At 37.4% G+C, this 17676-nt stretch overlaps 4 protein-coding genes and 1 pseudogene across 4 annotated transcripts; 3 read left to right on the top strand and 2 right to left on the bottom strand.

The window, feature by feature from the left end:
• The first annotated feature begins 972 nt into the window (after positions 1 to 972).
• Positions 973 to 1527, top strand: LOC110756343 (uncharacterized). The gene has a single exon (XM_088245839.1). The coding sequence runs from the start codon at positions 973 to 975 to the stop codon at positions 1525 to 1527; it is 555 nt and encodes a 184-aa protein (XP_088101965.1).
• A 994-nt stretch (positions 1528 to 2521) lies between these two features.
• LOC110756344 (large ribosomal subunit protein uL16) lies at positions 2522 to 3729 on the bottom strand. Its single transcript, XM_021957762.2, has 3 exons — positions 3151 to 3729; positions 2872 to 2953; positions 2522 to 2765 (listed from the first exon to the last, which is right to left on the bottom strand). The coding sequence occupies exons 1-3, from the start codon at positions 3660 to 3662 to the stop codon at positions 2694 to 2696; spliced, it is 666 nt and encodes a 221-aa protein (XP_021813454.1). The 5' UTR covers positions 3663 to 3729; the 3' UTR covers positions 2522 to 2693.
• A 655-nt stretch (positions 3730 to 4384) lies between these two features.
• On the bottom strand, positions 4385 to 7449 carry PDV2 (plastid division2). Its single transcript, XM_021957756.2, has 2 exons — positions 6947 to 7449; positions 4385 to 5246 (listed from the first exon to the last, which is right to left on the bottom strand). Exons 1-2 carry the CDS (start codon positions 7184 to 7186, stop codon positions 4602 to 4604), a joined length of 885 nt encoding a protein of 294 aa, XP_021813448.2. The 5' UTR covers positions 7187 to 7449; the 3' UTR covers positions 4385 to 4601.
• Positions 7450 to 8697: 1248 nt separating this feature from the next.
• On the top strand, positions 8698 to 11455 carry LOC110756317 (putative U3 small nucleolar RNA-associated protein 11). Its single transcript, XM_021957730.2, has 8 exons — positions 8698 to 8747; positions 8850 to 8940; positions 9066 to 9157; positions 9240 to 9333; positions 9425 to 9504; positions 9773 to 9853; positions 10914 to 11013; positions 11101 to 11455. The coding sequence occupies exons 3-8, from the start codon at positions 9117 to 9119 to the stop codon at positions 11191 to 11193; spliced, it is 489 nt and encodes a 162-aa protein (XP_021813422.2). The 5' UTR covers positions 8698 to 8747; positions 8850 to 8940; positions 9066 to 9116; the 3' UTR covers positions 11194 to 11455.
• Positions 11456 to 11693: 238 nt separating this feature from the next.
• On the top strand, positions 11694 to 14663 carry LOC110756323 (pentatricopeptide repeat-containing protein At4g32430, mitochondrial-like; annotated as a pseudogene).
• The last annotated feature ends 3013 nt before the right edge of the window (positions 14664 to 17676 follow it).

Raw genomic sequence — 17676 nt, 5'->3', positions numbered from 1 at the left:
TCTGCAGCAGGATGTCCATTTTAGGATTTCTTGAACAGGGGCGGAGGAAGAAAATTTGTTCAAGGGGGCATAACTTTAGTAAAACAAAGAATCGTGTACACCATTGTTGAAAGGTTTACTTCGAAAGCCAAAATTGTGACAATGGGTCACATGAACTTCCATTATAGCATTTTTTATAATGGAAAATGGAATATTCGAACTTAAGATATCTTTCAATTCCAACATTGAAAAGAGAAGTACCACTAAACTAATAGCTCTTTTGTGGCCGTACATATACTAGGAACATCATCCTTTAAAGATCTTGAAAGAGTATTCTTATTCTTTGCACTTGCAATATTTCAAGGAGATCAAGTAAAGTTTTTCAAATATGAAATCTGTTTGGGCTCGTCTGGTGCTTAGGATTGGATTGGATTGAATTGAATAACTTTTAGATTTAAGTTAAGTTGAAGGAGGAAATGGAGATAGAAGTGAAATATTTTTAATTTTTAGGATTAAAAGGGCTATAAGTTATAAGGAGTTAAGATCCAACCATGTTGTAGGAATTAGATTAGATAAGTTTTCTTCATAAGTAATTCATCTTCTACCTTCAACTTGGACAAAATTTCTTCATTTTTTTTTCTCCTTCAACATGCCTTAATGAGTTATCCAATCCAATCCAATATGAGGCATCAAACGAGTCCTTTGTGTTTCTATGCAATACTTAACTTGAAGTTAAAGTTTTTGTTTGTGTTTTTTTCCTTTTTCACATGATCAATTAACTTTTTTTTTTTTTTCAATCAAAATATACTTTTACAGACGTAGGCCTACAGCAGCCGCCATGACGAAATTCGATGAGATACCGCACCCGAGCCACCCAGAACACAAGCTGGAGCAGAGTTGGACAGGGAAGCTGTTCATGTGCAACGGTGCAATGAGCCAGGCATAGGTTCACACTACACATGTCCCCAATCCTCATGCAGCTTTGATCTCCACATGCACTGTGCCATCCCTTTGGGCCTTTTCCACCACCCCTTCCAACGCCGTTGCAGCTTCCAACTCCTCCCGAGCCCACCAGAGAACACTCGCAGCTGCGAAGCATGCGGGGAGAAGGGAACGGGGTTTGTGTACCATTGCAAAGGCTGCAAGTCCAACCTCCACCCCTGCTGTGCTAAGCTGCCCATGAAGCTCGAGGCTGGAGATGTCAACCTCTATTTGTATGAAAAAGTGAAAAAATCGTGCCAAGAATGTGGATATAAAGGGAAGGGCTGGAGTTATAGGTCCGCGGACAAGAAATGTTATTTGCATGTGGCATGTGCGAAGAGATTGATAGCAGAAAAATGGCTTCATGGCTCGGGACATGGTGATGATTTGCAGACCACAATTCCAAACCTTAACAACATGATTCAAAAGTACCATCAGCCTAAAGGGAAGCTGAAGAAGTTCGCTCAGATTGTCCGGTTGGTTTTGCAGACGGTGATATCAACTCTGTTAGGTGATCCAACGGCCTTGATTGCTGGAACTGTCAAGTTGCTCTTGACAGATGATTGACTTGGTCAAACCTAGTTGAATGATTTTGATTTGTTTTATTTATTTGTTTATTTTTGGAAGTGATATGAAACTTTAGAACTAGGGATAATTGTGTGTGATTGTGTAATTAGTCCCCTTCCCCTCCGGTAGTGCGACTATTAGCTTGTAACTAGGGGATAATTGTGTTGTGTGTGATTGTGTAAGAAGTCCCCTTTCCCTGGTAGTTCGACTATTAGCTTGTACTAAAACTAGGGGATAATTTTTTGTAATTTTCTTATGTTGATTTGTTAGGGGGAGTTTGAATAGAAAAATATTGCGAAATATCCTTCTATTACAGTTATTGAATAAAAACCATTTTCATTTACTACATTTTTACGAGTAATTGCCCTTGAAGATAAATAATGGAAACAAATTAAAAGTGCTTTATTTGATGCATTTGTTACTCCCCCAACGACGAAGAATGAAATTGCTCCTAAACAAATTAGAAAGAAAGCTACAGAAAACAGAGTTCGTAAGAGAGTTGAGAAGGTTGTGAATTCAAACGGGAAGTAAGCACTGAGACAGATAGTAGAGTCGTTAAAGATGAGAAGGATTGTGTAGCCGGAGACCCAGAAAGAAGTCGGAAAAAACGAAAGGCTTTTCCGAAAGAGAACATAGCAGGTGAAGGGTAACCAAGAAACTTGTTTGACATCCCAACCTTCGGTTCATGAGGCAAAGGGTTTTCGAAACAATCGGGACTTCAAATTCTGTGCAGTGTACTTCATACATTTCTTTAGGATTTTAACTCAAACATTTTGAAATAGCATGGCATCCAAGTAGGAAATGTTATTTTAAGACAATTCATCCCACAGTTCAATCAACTTGCTCCATTTCAAACTCAAAATACAAGCACCATACATGATAGATTTACAGTTAACACCATTAAAACTATAACATTCCAAACTTTATCCAGCAACAGGTCTACGAAGCATTAGAAGCATTAGAATTTAATGGAGATATATATCAGGACCAGATAAGAACATTAAAAGAGACTCATAACATAACAAGCCAATTCATGCAAAGCAACAGCATTCTGATAACATATTGATAACCAAAAACCTTGATAAAAACATCAAACATAAACTCCAACAGAAGTTTGCCCAAAATTTAAAATCTTAATTCCGAATGGAAAGTTGGATTACATGAAATCAGTTCACAGCAGCGTCTATGAATGCTCCTCCGGGACGGCGCAACGCCAAAGATCCATGGCATCCCAAAAGCTACAAGAACAACATATGGATCGTTAAATATTGGCATTGGCTCGTGAAATCAAGCTTAAGGAACTAATAAAATAAATTAACACTAATTTGTTAGGGATAAACAAACCTTGGCATTGACACCATCAGGAACAATACGATTCTCTGCCTTCAACCTGACATAGTCAGCTCTGCTGAACTTGGTAAAGCCCCTGAAAAGTAACACAGAGACAAAGTTTCAGCATAATAATGATTAATTCTAATTATAGTTATGACAAAAATTAAACAATTAACAGAACCCATGATATTCCAACAAAAAAAAAAGCAATCAAAATCAAAAATTGGATTTTGGGTTTTGAGTTACAGATTGCAAAATCCATAACCCATAAACTCAAAAGAAAAAACATACCATTTCCTGCTCTCAATGATCTTTTGACGCCCAGGGAACTTGAACTTGGAGCGGCGCAGAGCCTCATGAGCGTGGCTCTTGTTGCTGTCTTTGCAGCGAACGGAGAGAAGCACCTGACCAATAGCAACCCTAGCACAAGTACCGAGGGGCTTCCCAAAAGCTCCTCGCATACCAGTCTGAAGCCTATCGGCTCCGGCGCAAGAAAGCATCTTGTTGATCCTGAGAACATGGAAAGGATGAACCCTAACTCGCAAATGAAACGTGTCCTTTCCGGCGAACTTAGTCATGTACTTGTTGCAGGCAATACGGGCGGCCTCGAGGGCTTCGCTCGAAACGTTTTCTTTCTCCCAAGAAACGAGGTGGATGCAGAAAGGAAACTCATCCACGCCCTTCTTCTTCATGCCCACATCGTAGATTCGGATCTTCGGATCCGGAACACCACGGCAAAAACGTGATTTTGGGTAGGGTTTGTTCTTGATCTGGCGGTAGCACCTGGCTGGTCTTCGTCCCATGGCGACTGTTTTCGGCTGCCCAAACCCTAAATCTCAAAATGAATTGAGTTGAAGAAGGTTGAGAGAGGCGTTTGTGGTTTCTATATATAGTATGATTTCTGAAGCCCAAATCAATATTTTGGGTTTTCTTGGATCCGACACATGTTATCCGGCCTTAAATTTAACCCAATAATAATGCATAGCTTTGGTTCGGGTCAAACTTTACCATCTTCTGATTCTCCATGGTGGGCCATACCGTTTATGCACCAAGCAAATATGGTCACGGGCCTTATTGGAAAGAATGTTGAAGCCCTCACAATGAAATTAAGAAATATTTATAATTAAAAAAATTGAGCTACATCTCTTTGTCATGAAGAAAAATATTATGAGAGACTAATAGCAAGCTAATTCATATGAACTTTATGAATATCTTTTTTTTATTTTTTATTTTTTATTTTTTTAAATATAAATGATAACTTAAACTACAAAAGTGAATGATGATTCATACATACGCACTACTAAAGTGCCATGAGTTCGAATTTGAAACCACTGATATACAAGTTAAAGCCATTTTCTACTAGGTCAAGACTCCCGTTGATTTGAGTGCCATTCTTTATCCTCAAGCAATGTTTAGCACAGCTTTTCATTAGCAGGGGAATCATTATGTAGCAAATTTCCAAAACTAGGGGATATTTAAGGCTAATGGGGTAACATGGTTTAAGGCTTTTAGCTATTGGCTCAAGTGACGCAAGCTAAAATAAATTTGTCACTTATAATCTCAAATCATATCTCTAACCAGAAGTCACTAAACATCCCCCAACAAAACCCGAACTGCTACTATTCTTAAGAATCGCTACTCCTGAAAGATTAGGACAGCCCTTGGATCATTAGAGATGCAATTTCCATAACAGCATATCACAACGAAGCAGAGATATACAAAACGATGGAAGGAAGAAACAATTAACCGCAACCATAGTTTACATCTGGTCTTGCAACAGCTGACGAGAACGGAACTTCAACTCTCTCTTTCACAACGCATCGTGCTTTCCCATCTTCCACAACAAGGACTCTCCCCGGGGGGCATTCAATTGTCGATCTCTTTTCTTTACTCGGTGGTTGCTGAGAAAGGCCTGATATTTTGAAAGTGGTATTACTTCTCACAAATCTAGGACCAAAACCAGACAAGCTTAACACAGATGCCACGCCAACAATAGTAAGCACGGTCTTGGCTGCTGTGCTGAGGACAAATCCCAACCCTCTTGAGTTTTTGGATCCAGTTTTCACCTCATCTCTGTCTGTCTCGCTCAATTTCTTCTTTGCTTCATTTGTTGGATCACTATTGATTATCCCATTTTGTAGAGACTTTTGTGTAGGTGGCAGATAGCTATTTTCTAGGCAAAAAGTGTGTGGAGAGCGGCTTGGATATGGAGGAAGCAAGAGATCGTTGTTGTGCTCTACTGTTTCACCAGCAAAAGCAGAAGCTTCATGTATCACTTCCAAATCATTCCCTTTGTACTCCTTAAGCTTGTTGAGCAGCATCTTTCGGCTGCTTTCAAGCTCAGAAAGGGCAACTTCCCTCTCATACCTTTGCTGCTGTTGCAAAGCCTGATCATTGAAAACACAAAACAAAAAAAGGTTACAAATCTAATAAAGTTATCTTACCTATACATGTTAAATTTGTTCTTGATATATTTTCCAAATAAAAATGATAGGTAAACCCACACGTCACTTTTCCAAGACATAAAACCGTTTCATTGTGACTATAACATACTTCTTACAATAAATCAAACACATGGCCACATTTAATGAACCTGTATGCTTTCCATGGAAAGCGCAACCGGTCACTAATTAATTATAATAAATTATTAATAATAAATATGCTAACACTTCGAGATCTAGCTAGTACGTCAAAAAGAATGTTTCAATTTGAGAACATCAAGCATGGGTCAAACAAACAAAAGGGAGTTCATCCAACCTCATACAAGTATGTAAAATGCTCAACACAAGTCATTTCTTATTCACATGACTATGCATCAACACAAGTCTAATGCCTCCCTCCATGGTAAAAATTGAGTACTCTGGAATTTCATGTGTGCAGGAAGCTAACATGCATATAGTGCATTTGCATGCAGGTTCGATGAATTGCAACTCCAGCCTTTCTAGCCAAGTGAAATACTTATCCTCTTAAAGAGGAGGTCTTGGGTTCATCTCATGGAGGAGAAAGAACTCAGGAAGCGAAGCCAACTCCTATTGGTTGCCTGTGGTCACTATATGATGCAAAAATTTGCTTTCCAATTACTTTAGTAATTAAAAACTTTGTGAAAAGGAACTACTTCAAGCAGATGTGATATCTATAATTTGTCTCTATTGCCTCTGATAAGAACCATAAAATGTAATATCAAATATTAAATACTTTGTAGACAACCTATAATAGAATTTTCACTGTGCAGGTGACAAGTGTTATCGGGAATAGGCAAAATAGATTGAAAGTCAAGATGTTGGAAGATATCAAACCACAGAATAACTAATTTTTGTGGATAGAACAAGTTTTTTCTTTCTTTCTACGAGTGAAAAGAAAAAGAACAGCACCTATATCTTCCCTTAACATATAGCACTTTTATATGAAAAACTGAAACTTTAGTAGTTCAACAAACACATCCACCAATCCTCAAATAAGAAGGGCAAGGCTGCACAATCAAACGAGTTCTGAGAAATAAACATAATTCCAATTTGGGGGTTCCACTCATATATTACCTTTTTTATATTTGAACATTAAACCGAGGTCTCCCCTTATTCCTCCCCACACAACCACCATCTAAAACAAGTCCGAAATCAACACTGTTTCATCTTAAAAGCAGAAAGGATGCCTAATATCTCTTGATACTGAATTCTGTACCTTATCAGTCATTCTGATTGTATATGTGGTAATAACGTTGGTTCAACTCTGTATTTTAAATAACACCTAGCAACAAATCCCTCCTTTTGATGTTATTTTTTGCTTAAGCAAATAGAAAGAAGTGCAATTTGGCATTCATAAAAAGAGGAAGACTAATCAAGAAGCTAATAAACAATGCCCAAGTATTATAGTCCATGTATAAACCAACACGAAAGAAATTAAACCCGAAGTCAAGCATAAACCAACCCATTTAACACATCACACTCGCATAAGCACATACACACTCACATACATCAAACTGCAAGTTTCAAACTTTAAGCACTCAATTGCAGTAGACAAACTACTTCAGCAAAATTAGGGTTTTTAACAAAACCAACATAAACGAAATTGGGTTTTGGGGAAAACAAACTTGTAAGGAAGAGAGCTGGTTCTCAAGGGATTCAAGGGCATCGCAAATGTTGAAAAGCTTATGCGCCTCATCATCTTCTTCTTCTTCTTCTTCTCTGTCTTCATCTCCTGCTTCACCATCAGCTTGGATTCCATTTTCCCTTTCGGGTGGTGGGTCATTTGCTTTGTGCATGCAGTTGCTGATCTTCAACCTCAGCTCTGTAGCTCTTGCCAGAACCAACCCTACACCTTCTTCTTCCATTTCTCTTTTTTTCTTCTTTTCCTTTTCTAAGCAAAAAATAAAATAAAGAGAGAGAGAATGGGAAATTTATTAATAAATGTAGGTTGAGAATAGGTTTTTTTTGAAGGGTTTTGAAATTGAAATTGAATAGTTATTGCATTCTATTGGGGGAAGAAGGAAGGTTTATGAGTAGCGCCAAAATAGAACTGCACCACAGCTAATGCTTTCGGGGTTTAAGTGACTCTGGTGGCTCTCTCTCTCTCATGCTTGTAGATAGACTCCTTTTGTTATTTGATGCTCTTCACTCTTTTTTATTGTTTGTTTTGCCAAATGCCAAAGCTCCCCGCCAAAGAAAACAAAATGGTTCTTTTTTATTTTTATATATTCCTTTTTGTTTACCCAAAATTTAAAAAATACAATTTTTCATATTTAAAAAAAATTATGAATTATGAATTAATGTTTATGGCTCAGTTCAGTTCAGGAGAAATCTATGGTTGCAATAATGCACATGTGACATGAACTTTATACATTTTGGTTTCATTATTGGTGTAATCTTTTTGGTAAGTGCCCAAGACTTGGAGTATCTGGTCAAATATTAATACATTGTGGGTGGAATGGGTACCATACCCTTGTATCTGACAAGATGAAAACAAATATTACACAACATGAGTATATAAATGTAAAATTATAAATAAAGTATAGCATTTTTGGGTTTTTTTCTCTAATTTTTTATGTTTTTATAGGCCGTATCAACTTCCTCAAATAATCTACTCACTTTAAACTCCTCATTCTAGCCTCTTCGATACGACTAGTTTCAGTTATTGGCTTGAGCCCAAATGAATGTATGAGGCAAAAAGTATAAAACACTTTTTAACATGCAACCAAAACGCTGCGTATTGTGACTGGGGAGCCTAACATCATCTTCTTCACTTGTTAGCCTCCTCTTCTTGGCAGATTGCAACTGGAGATTAGCAGAAGCTGCAAGCGCAAGTAAGTTATTTTCTTCCTTCTTCCTTTTTCCTTCTTCTTTCTTCTCTGCCGCTGAAACCAGTAAAAACCTAACCTTTGTCGAATCTAGAAGAAGAGGTTGTGTATTGCGAAATAACCCCCGCCGTATCCTTGACCGTATCAGGATCGTATCGCTCGTGTGTCCATGGCGTATCGAAGACATATTGAATGGTCAACATAACAGAAAAAGTACACGATACGCCGTTTGCCGTATCCGATACATATCGGAGGCGTATCGTACTCGTATCGTATCGTATCGGAGGAGTATCCGATACGAGGATACCCTTCATGACCGGCGTATCGGTGCAAATATAGGCTATATTTCATTCCATTCCTTTCCTCCATCCAAACGTACTGTAAATATAGAATTTGATGCAGTATATCTGGAGATGGTTATATATATTTGTTGCACCTTGAATTCCATAGCTTAATAAATAGTGAACTTTTGCACACTGACAAACTAAAACTCAGTCTTTTTGCTACCTTCGCAGTTGATTGTGGTGATTGCTTCATTCAGCATGTCGTCCCTAAGGAATGCTATTAGCAGGCGGGCTCACAAGGAACGAGCTCAACCGTGAGCAACCACATTCCCTTTGCTGTTAGACTTTCAGATAATGTTGTTTTGCATCAATCAGATCATGGGAATTATCTAATTTATTGTTAAAATTTTTGTTAGGGAATCGAGGAAAAAATTTGGGCTTCTTGAAAAGCACAAGGACTATGTTGAGCGTGCAAAAGCATATCACTAGAAGGAGGAGACTTTACTGGTAAAATTGTGGTGACTTTGTTGCTTGTCTCCTTGGATTTCATCATTTGTCTATAATCGTGTAATATAACTTCCAATTATGGTATATTTCTTAGGCTATGTCTTATCTGTCTTTTCACTCAACAGAGACTGAAGGAGAAAGCGGCCTTTAGAAACCCAGATGAGTTCTACTTCAAGATGATCAAGACTCGAACTGTTGATGGAGTCCATAAATTAGAGTAACATAGAACTCTTGTATAATGCTTCTTCATCATTTTTCTTTGGCACTTGCTCCTCAAATGACATAGCTTGTTGCTACAGGAGTCAGGCAAACAAGTACACTCCAGAAGAGCTCTTACTTATGAAGACCCAAGATATTGGATACATACTTCAGAAAGTTCAGAGTGAGAAAAAGGTTATTAATACTGGTACCAAGAAGCTATGGTTTATCAAGTGGTTTTTTCAGCTTACCCTGTTGGTTATAATTATGCTGTTATCCAATGCAGAAAATTGAAAAGTTGACTGCAACACTCCACTCTCTTGACAATCGGCCTTCAAGTAGACACGTTTACTTTGCTGAAGACAGGTTTGAGCTTCATCCGCTTTTTCTGTCTTTGGAAAATCAAAATTATATCTGATTAAGTGGATTGCTTTTTAATGTTTTAGTTTTTCTTATTGTTGTTGTTTGTAACCAGACTTAGATATGTTGGAGAGACCATTTTCTGTTTCTTGTTATTTTTAGGGAGGCTTTCAATTACACCCCCTTAAGGTTTGGCCTAATTACAGTCAGACTCCACATGTTTTTGAACATTTTTTCAAATATATCTTATCTTTGTTTTTCCTTTTGTTTGTAGGGAGGAGGCTAAAGAAATTCAATCATGTTCAAAAAGTGGAACTATGCCTGCTTCTGAGGACATTCCTGATCATATAAAAAGGTACAAACAAAGTTTTCAGTGTTAGGGGATAGATTGATGAGTTATGTTTATTATTGAAGGTGGTCTGTTGATTTTTATCAGTTTAAGAATCTATTAAGAGTGTCTGTGTGTTACAGTATCATATAAACAAATGCCTTTTGATTTGGTTGATAGAATTTTGGCATATTTTTCTATCAAGGGGTAACTGTGCACTGATTGGTTCGTACTTTTTTTTTGAAACGCCATAAGATTACTTTGTGAGACAAATCCATTAATCCCTCAGAATATGAATAGGACTTAGAAACTTCGTCATAATAGAAAGGTTTAAAGCAAAACTATTCTCTTAATATTTAGTTCAATGGATGCAATTTGGCTTTTTATAGTTGTGATTTGTCAGTATGTTAATTGACCTGAAAGAGGATAAGCGAATCTTATTGGTCACAAGTACATTGCTGAAGTTTTCTGTATTTTTAACAAATGGGATGTACTGCCCTTTGCTGTTATGTCAACCACAATCCAATTCTTTTGCATCTCCGACTGCATTACGTGGAAAAGACCTGATTATAGGCTTGGAGTCTGGCTTAGAGATTTTTCAAGTTTGATTTTAAAAAGTTAAAACTACAAGTTGGTTCGAGGCCCTACTATCAAGTGCTAGTTGGAGTTGAGAAATTTGGTAGTGTAATAATCTATCTCTTAAATTTGTTTTATTTATCATGATATCTTAAGTTTTCTTTTCTTCTATGCTATTTTATCTCCTGAATTCTTGGTAGCTGACTCATGCTTTAAGAAATTCTTGTTATCCTTCAATTTCTTAAATATCATGGTAATCTACCTTTCAATGGTGGAGTGGTTCACACTTCTTCCTTCCTGTTTCCATTTTCGTCCTGAATCCTAGGTAGCTCACTCATGCTTTAAGAAATTCTTATTATCCTTAAATTTCTACAATATCATGGTATGCTACCTTTCAATTGGTGGAGTGTTGCACACTTCTTCCTTCCTGTTTCCACTGTCGTGCTGAATTCTTGTAGAACGATATTAGTCTTTTGGTTAAGTCTTATATTCTTTTGTCTTCAATGTGCAGGAAAACAACTGCTTCCTACAGAGAGCTAGAAGCAAGGAGGAATAGAGTCAATGAGTTGGAGAAAATCTGTACGGATATGGCAATGCAGAAGGAATTACAGGTATTGACATCCAAATTTCTTTTTCGTAGATCTGGTTCTTTTGTTGTGCATGGAAAATGTTGAAAAAAAGTCAATCTAAATTAACAGAAAAAGGGTGGAAAACGCAAACTACGGGAAGATGAGGTAGCCTGCCCAACATCCAAACCTGTATTCAAGTGGCGGGCTGAGCGTAAGCGTTGAATAGGTAGGTGTTGATCAGTGATTAGTTTCTTTTTGTGTCTAGGTCTTTTTGCTTATTTCTCAGCTTAAAAGTGTGTACTTCTTGGTGCTATGACAATACTAACAAGCAGTCTACAGTCATTTTTGAAATTTTGCTGATTGACATAATCAGCCGTAGTATATGTAATAATGAGATGCTACTTCTCATCTAACACGTTGTTTGAAATCTCATTTAGAATAGTTCATATATATATCCATGCCATATGACCTCGGATACCTTAAATTTATTTCAAAACTCTTCTCTTCGTTGTCTCATTAGACTGTTTTGTATCCAATTTTTCATCTGCAAAGAGTACAACGCGAATTGATATATCTCAAAGCAGAGGAGCAAGGTTGTCAAGTGCAATGAGAAAAAAGTTGTCATTGGGCTTAGTTCATAATTATGATGGACACATTTTAGAAAGTAAATTCTTACAGAAGCAATTTTACACTATGAGATTCAAGATTCCTTTATCCCCAAAATGTTGGTGGATCTCTATTTTTTGTTGTATTTATGGGTTTAACTCGTATTATTTCTTATAAAAAAAATACATTTTTTATTCTTGCCTAATGGACTAATAGCTAGAACTCATTAGAATGGGAAGTAGCGGAAACAATTTAAATTCTCATTCCCCAATTTCACTGGTATAAAAAAAAATTAATTGAAGAAATAACTCTATACTAATTAACTAAAGTGGTAATTTAAAATAACAAGACAAAATTGTATATTTAAATAGTATAGCCGCGCGGCTATACTATTTAAATGTATTATTTTAACGGTATGGCCGTGCGGCTATACGCTTCGAATATATTCGAATATTTTAAAGGTATAGACGAGCGGCTATACTATTTAAATATATTATTTTCAATGTATACCCTTCGAATATATTTGAAATTTTTTTTCTTTCGTTTCAGCTGCTGCGTTGATTCAAATGTCATTCAGCGATTGAAATCTCCACTAAGATAACAACTCTGATGCTATAAGGGAGTTAGGCGGCCTGGGCGGATCTAGGCGGCCTGGGCGGGTCTGGCCGCCTCCTTTTTGTTCCAAATGAAGACAGACGAAGCTTGCACTAACAGAGGAATGTGGTGCGCGAGTGAAATGAAGAGACAGAGAAATGAACTCGATGAAGTTACCGTTACCCTTAGAGCCCTTGCTATCAAGGCCTGTCAAGGGGACCCCAAACCCGGATGCCAAATTCATGGGTTTGCAGTTTCTTCTAGGTTTGCTTCGTATACTACACTACGGTTTCAAATTCTTTGATGAGTATTTACACCAAAGCTGGACAGTTTGATGGTCCCTTACTTATCTTTGAGACTATGTGCTATACTGATATAGTTTCTTGGAATACTATTCTTTTGGGGTTTCGAACAAGTGAGGGTGCATTGAATTTTTCTCTTAGGATGAATTTTAATGGAGTTGTTTTTGATCCAGTGACTTATACTACGATTCTTGCTTTTTGTGCGGATCATGAAGATTTTCTATTTGGATTACAACTGTGTTCTCTTATATTTAAGTCTGGTTTAGATGGTGAAGTTTTTGTTGGAAATGCACTTATAAGTATGTATTCAAGGTAGAGGCGGTTAATAGAAGCTAGGAATGTGTTTGATGAAATGGCGAATGAGGATCTGGTTTCACGGAATGCAATACTATCAGGTTACTCTCAAGAGGGAAATCATGGGCTTGAGGCGATTTTTGTCTTTATTGAGATGGTGGCAGAAGGGATGGGGTTAGATCATGTCTCATTTACTAGTGCAGTTTCAGCTTGCGGTCATGAAATGAATTTAGAACTTGGGAAACAGATACATGGCTTGATAATTAAATCAGGATATGGAAGTCATGTTTCAGTTTGTAATGTATTGATCTCGACATAGTCTTTCAGTGCATGAATGATCGCAACGTAGTGTCTTGGACAACTATGATTTAATGAGATGAGATTGGATGGAGTATATCCAAATGATGTTGCATTTGTTGGACTAATCCATGCTATATCATTTAGGAAGTTGGTGGAGGAAGGCGAAATGATTCATGGCTTTTTATCAAAGCATAATGTTTGCAACAGCTTGGGTATATGCTAAGTTTGAGTCCATGCATGACTCCATCAAAGTTTTGAGGAGTTAAACTGCAGAGAAATCATATCGTGGAATGCTTTGATTTCAGGGTATGCTCAAAACGAGCTGTGTCAAGATGCACTAAAAACATTCTTGGTAGCAACTGTGGAGTCAAAGCCAAACAATTACACATCTGGTAGTGTCTTGAGTGCAATTGGTGATGCTCAGGATATTTCTCTGAAATATGGCCAATGATGCCACTCTTCCTTGATCAAACTTGGATTAGTGACTGGCCCAATTATCGCAGGTGCTCTTCTTGATATGTATGCAAAGCGAGGAGGCATTTGCGAGTCCAAAAGAGTTTTCAGTGAGACGCCTCATAAAAGTCAGTTTGCTTGGACTGCAATAATATCTGCATATGCTGGGCATGGAGACTATGACTCAGTGATAGAATTGTTCAAGGATATGGAGAGAGAAGGGGTAAGACCTGCTTGGGGCAGCGAAATTGGAGGAAGCAGAGGAATTGATGAGTCAGATCCCAGGACAGCGACGGTTTTCGTTGTTGCAAAGCCTGCTTGGGGCTTGCAGGATCCATGGGAATGTGGAGATGGCGGAGAGAGTAGCCGATACATTGATGAGATTGGAACCAATGGAATCGGGTTCTTTTGTGTTGATGTCCAACTTGTATGCTGAGAAAGGGGACTAGGAAATGGTAGCAAAAGTTGGGAAATGAATGAGAGATAAAGGAGTGAGAAAGGAAGTGGGATATAGTTGGGTGGATACTGGTGATGCTGATCGTTCCCTTTATCTGCATGGATCTGCATGGGTTTTCATCAGGTCATACATCCCACCCAGAGTCTGGGGAGATATGTAGAATGGCAAAATGTCTAGGATTAGAGATGAAGATTTTGAGAGAGAACATGTGGGAGACAAAATCACTGAAAATGGACTCCTTCTCAAGGCCAATGATTTCAATAGACGAAGAAGTTGCCATCTCTCTATTTAATGATGAGATTGGATGGAGTATATCCAAATGATGTTGCATTTGTTAGACTAATCCATGCTATATCAATTAGGAAGTTGGTGGAGGAAGGCGAAATGATTCATGGGTTTTGCATAAAGACTGGCTTTTTATCAAAGCATAATGTTTGCAACAGCTTGGGTATGCTAAGTTTGAGTCCATGCATGACTCCATCAAAGTTTTTGAGGAGTTAAACTGCAGAGAAATCATATCGTGGAATGCTTTGATTTCAGGGTATGCTCAGAACGGGCTGTGTCAAGATGCACTAAAAACATTCTTGGTTGCAACTATGGAGTCGAAGCCAGACAATTACACATTTGGTAGTGTCTTGAGTGCAATTGGTGATGCTCAGGATATTTCTCTGAAATATGGCCAATGATGCCACTCTTCCTTGATCAAACTTGGATTAGTGACTGGCCCAATTATCGCAGGTGCTCTTGATATGTATGCAAAGCGAGGAAGCATTAGTGAGTCCAAAAGAGTTTTCAGTGAGACGCCTCATAAAAGCTAGTTTGCTTGGACTGCAATATATCTGCATATGCTGGGCATGGAGACTGACTCAGTGATAGAATTGTTCAAGGAGATGGATGAGAGATAAAGGAGTGAGAAAGGAAGTGGGATATAGTTGGGTGGATACTGGTGATGCTGATGGTTCCCTGTATCTGCATGGGTTTTCATCAAGTGATACATCCCACCCACACAGTCTGGGGAGATATGTAGAATGGCACTAGGATTAGAGATGAAGATTTTGAGAGAGAACATGTACATGTAAAACTTCAAAATCACTGAAAATGGACTCCTTCTCAAGGCCCTCACTTTGAAGGCTTGAATCTGTACATGTAAAACTTCAAAAGTGACTCATGATTGTTAAGAAGTTCTGTAGCCAAATGTCAAAATAAAAAATAAAAAAAGGAAATTCATCTTGAGGTAATTCAAAAATGGAAAAACGTGGTCGGTAGGATTCGAACCTATATTACTACTTCTTGTTCACATTATTGAAGAGCCAACTTTCAGAGATGAACTTACAAGACAACAATAAAATAGGTATTATTTAAATTTTGCAGCCAATGTGTTTTTTAGTTAGATTATCCCCATAATGTTTTTCTGAAGAGGACAAGAGTTGGAAGTTGGTAGCTGTTCTAACACTGCTAGTTCATCGCAAAACTATTTGATAAAATGCTCTAACCACCGCTACTTGGTCTACTCAAGGTCCAAAACCTTTGTATGGTAATGCCAAAATTGAGGATGTTATGAAGTTGCATCTTTGAATTTTACAAGGTTGCTAAAAATCTTGTAACAGGTAATGTGTAGAAGGGTGCTAAAAATCATAAAATTAATTGGCAAGAAGAGCTGCACAAATAAAAATCTTGTGACTGGTAATGTGTAGAAAGGTCCAAAACCTTTGGATTGGATTCCTATTTTTTGTTGTTGCATTTATGGGTTTCACCCGTATTATTTCTTATAAATAAAATCCATTTTTTATTCTTGCCTAATGGGCTAATAGCTGGAAATCATTAGAATGAGAGGTATCGAAAAGAACTTAAATTCTCATTCCCCAATATCACTAGTATAAATAAAATAATTGAAGAAATAACTCTATCCTAATTAGCTAAAGTGGTATTTTAGCCCTAAACCCTAAAATATCATGACAAAATTGTATATTTAAAGAGTATAGCCGAGCGGCTGTACTATTTAAAAGGGATAGCCATGCGGCTATATGCTTTGAATATATTCGAATATTTAAAGGTATAGCCGATCGGCTATACGCTTTAAATATATTCGCAGTCGCAGCGATTCGCTTCTCTATAAGCGCTTCCAAGCTTCAAAAACTCTCTCTCTCTCTCTCAACTCAAGCTGCTAATTTTTTTTTCTTTCTTTTCGGCTGCTACGTTGATTGGATTGGATTGGACTCTCTCTATGAAACCATCAAATGCCATTCATCAGCTATTGAAATCTCCACTAAGATAACAACTCTGATGCTATAAGGGAGTTAGGCGGCCTGGGCGGATCTAGACGGCGCCTAGGCGGCCTGGGCGGTTCTAGGCGGCCTGAGTGGGTCTAGGAGGCCTGGGCGGGTCTAGGCGTCCTTTTTTTTTTTTTTCTTTTCCAAATGAAGACAGACAAAGCTTGCACTCTGATGCTTGTATTATTTGACATCAGAATTGTTGCTTTATGGTTTTCTATACCTATGCTGTTTGTAATGGACGTGGCTGTGCATCCCCCAGGAGTTCCACCTATTATAGATTGAGTCTAGCATTCTCACTTTTACAGAGTATAACAATTAGTGGATTTGTGGTTTCTAGATTTTGGAAAGAAAAAAAAATTCCAAGTAATATGAAATTACTAATCTATAAATATGAATTTAGGAAATCATTTTGGTGGGGCCATTCAAACTTTTATTTCCATCATGCATTCAATGCTAGGCATATATTTTAGGTTTGTCAGCATAATATGTGCTTTCTAATTTTTTGTGCATAATTAGTGTTATACCTTTCAGAGTTTACCAAGATTGTTTGCTTCAGTTCTGACACCTTAATATCTTCTTTTTGTTTTTCCCATTGTGACACTTAATGACATTATACAAAAGAAATTCTCAGAGGAATCGCCGTAAGAAAGTTGGAGAATGATACAATGACAAACTTTGGTGTTGATTTGATGCCACTCTTTGTAATGGATGGTGTCCTCCCATTTCAGAAGTTTCTGCTACCCATTTTTGAACCTCAATATAGACTTATGGTAAGTTGGTTAGCAATTTGTATTTTCCACATATGACATTCATAAAATATTAATACGTAGAAGTGCATTTGCTGCAAAATAACTATGTTGAAAATGTTATCTGGCAAGTTTTGTATGCCTACTTGGTACTTTTCTACTGTCCATGTGATCCATGTGTTTTGTTGTTTTAGTTGAATATTCATAGATTTTTGCTTGTACCTTGCCACTTAAACAACGGGTAAGGAGTATAATGGAAGGCAACCGTAGGATGGGAATGGTAGATTAGTGTCACTAGTCCTTTTCGTTACCTTTTAACTTTCTTAAGGTATATAAAGTTTGATCCAAAGTATACGTTTCACTGATTGTGGCTTGTTTGTTTGTTTGTTTTTTTTTGGTTTAAAATTATTTTTTTAATAAATAAATTGGTCACACATTTTTCTAGATGCAAAGTTGCGTAGTTTTCAACTTCAATTGGCAAAACTTGAGATACAATAATCAGAGCTTAAAGTGTTGTGGATGAGGCATCTTATTTTACATGTGACATGTGACATGTGACATGTGACCTAATGGAATTTGGTTGTAAATCTTCAAATGTATTATAGTTGTCACTGAATTAAATCCAATAATGTCATTGCTAAAAGGCCCTGTAGCTAATGTATTAATAGCCTGAAGTGTAA

Source organism: Prunus avium, chromosome 8 (assembly GCF_965620075.1).
Source record: "Prunus avium chromosome 8, drPruAviu1.hap1.1, whole genome shotgun sequence".
Taxonomy (NCBI): domain Eukaryota; kingdom Viridiplantae; phylum Streptophyta; class Magnoliopsida; order Rosales; family Rosaceae; genus Prunus; species Prunus avium.
The sequence above is the reverse complement of the archived record's forward strand: the minus strand, read 5'-3'. Positions and strand labels throughout refer to the sequence as shown.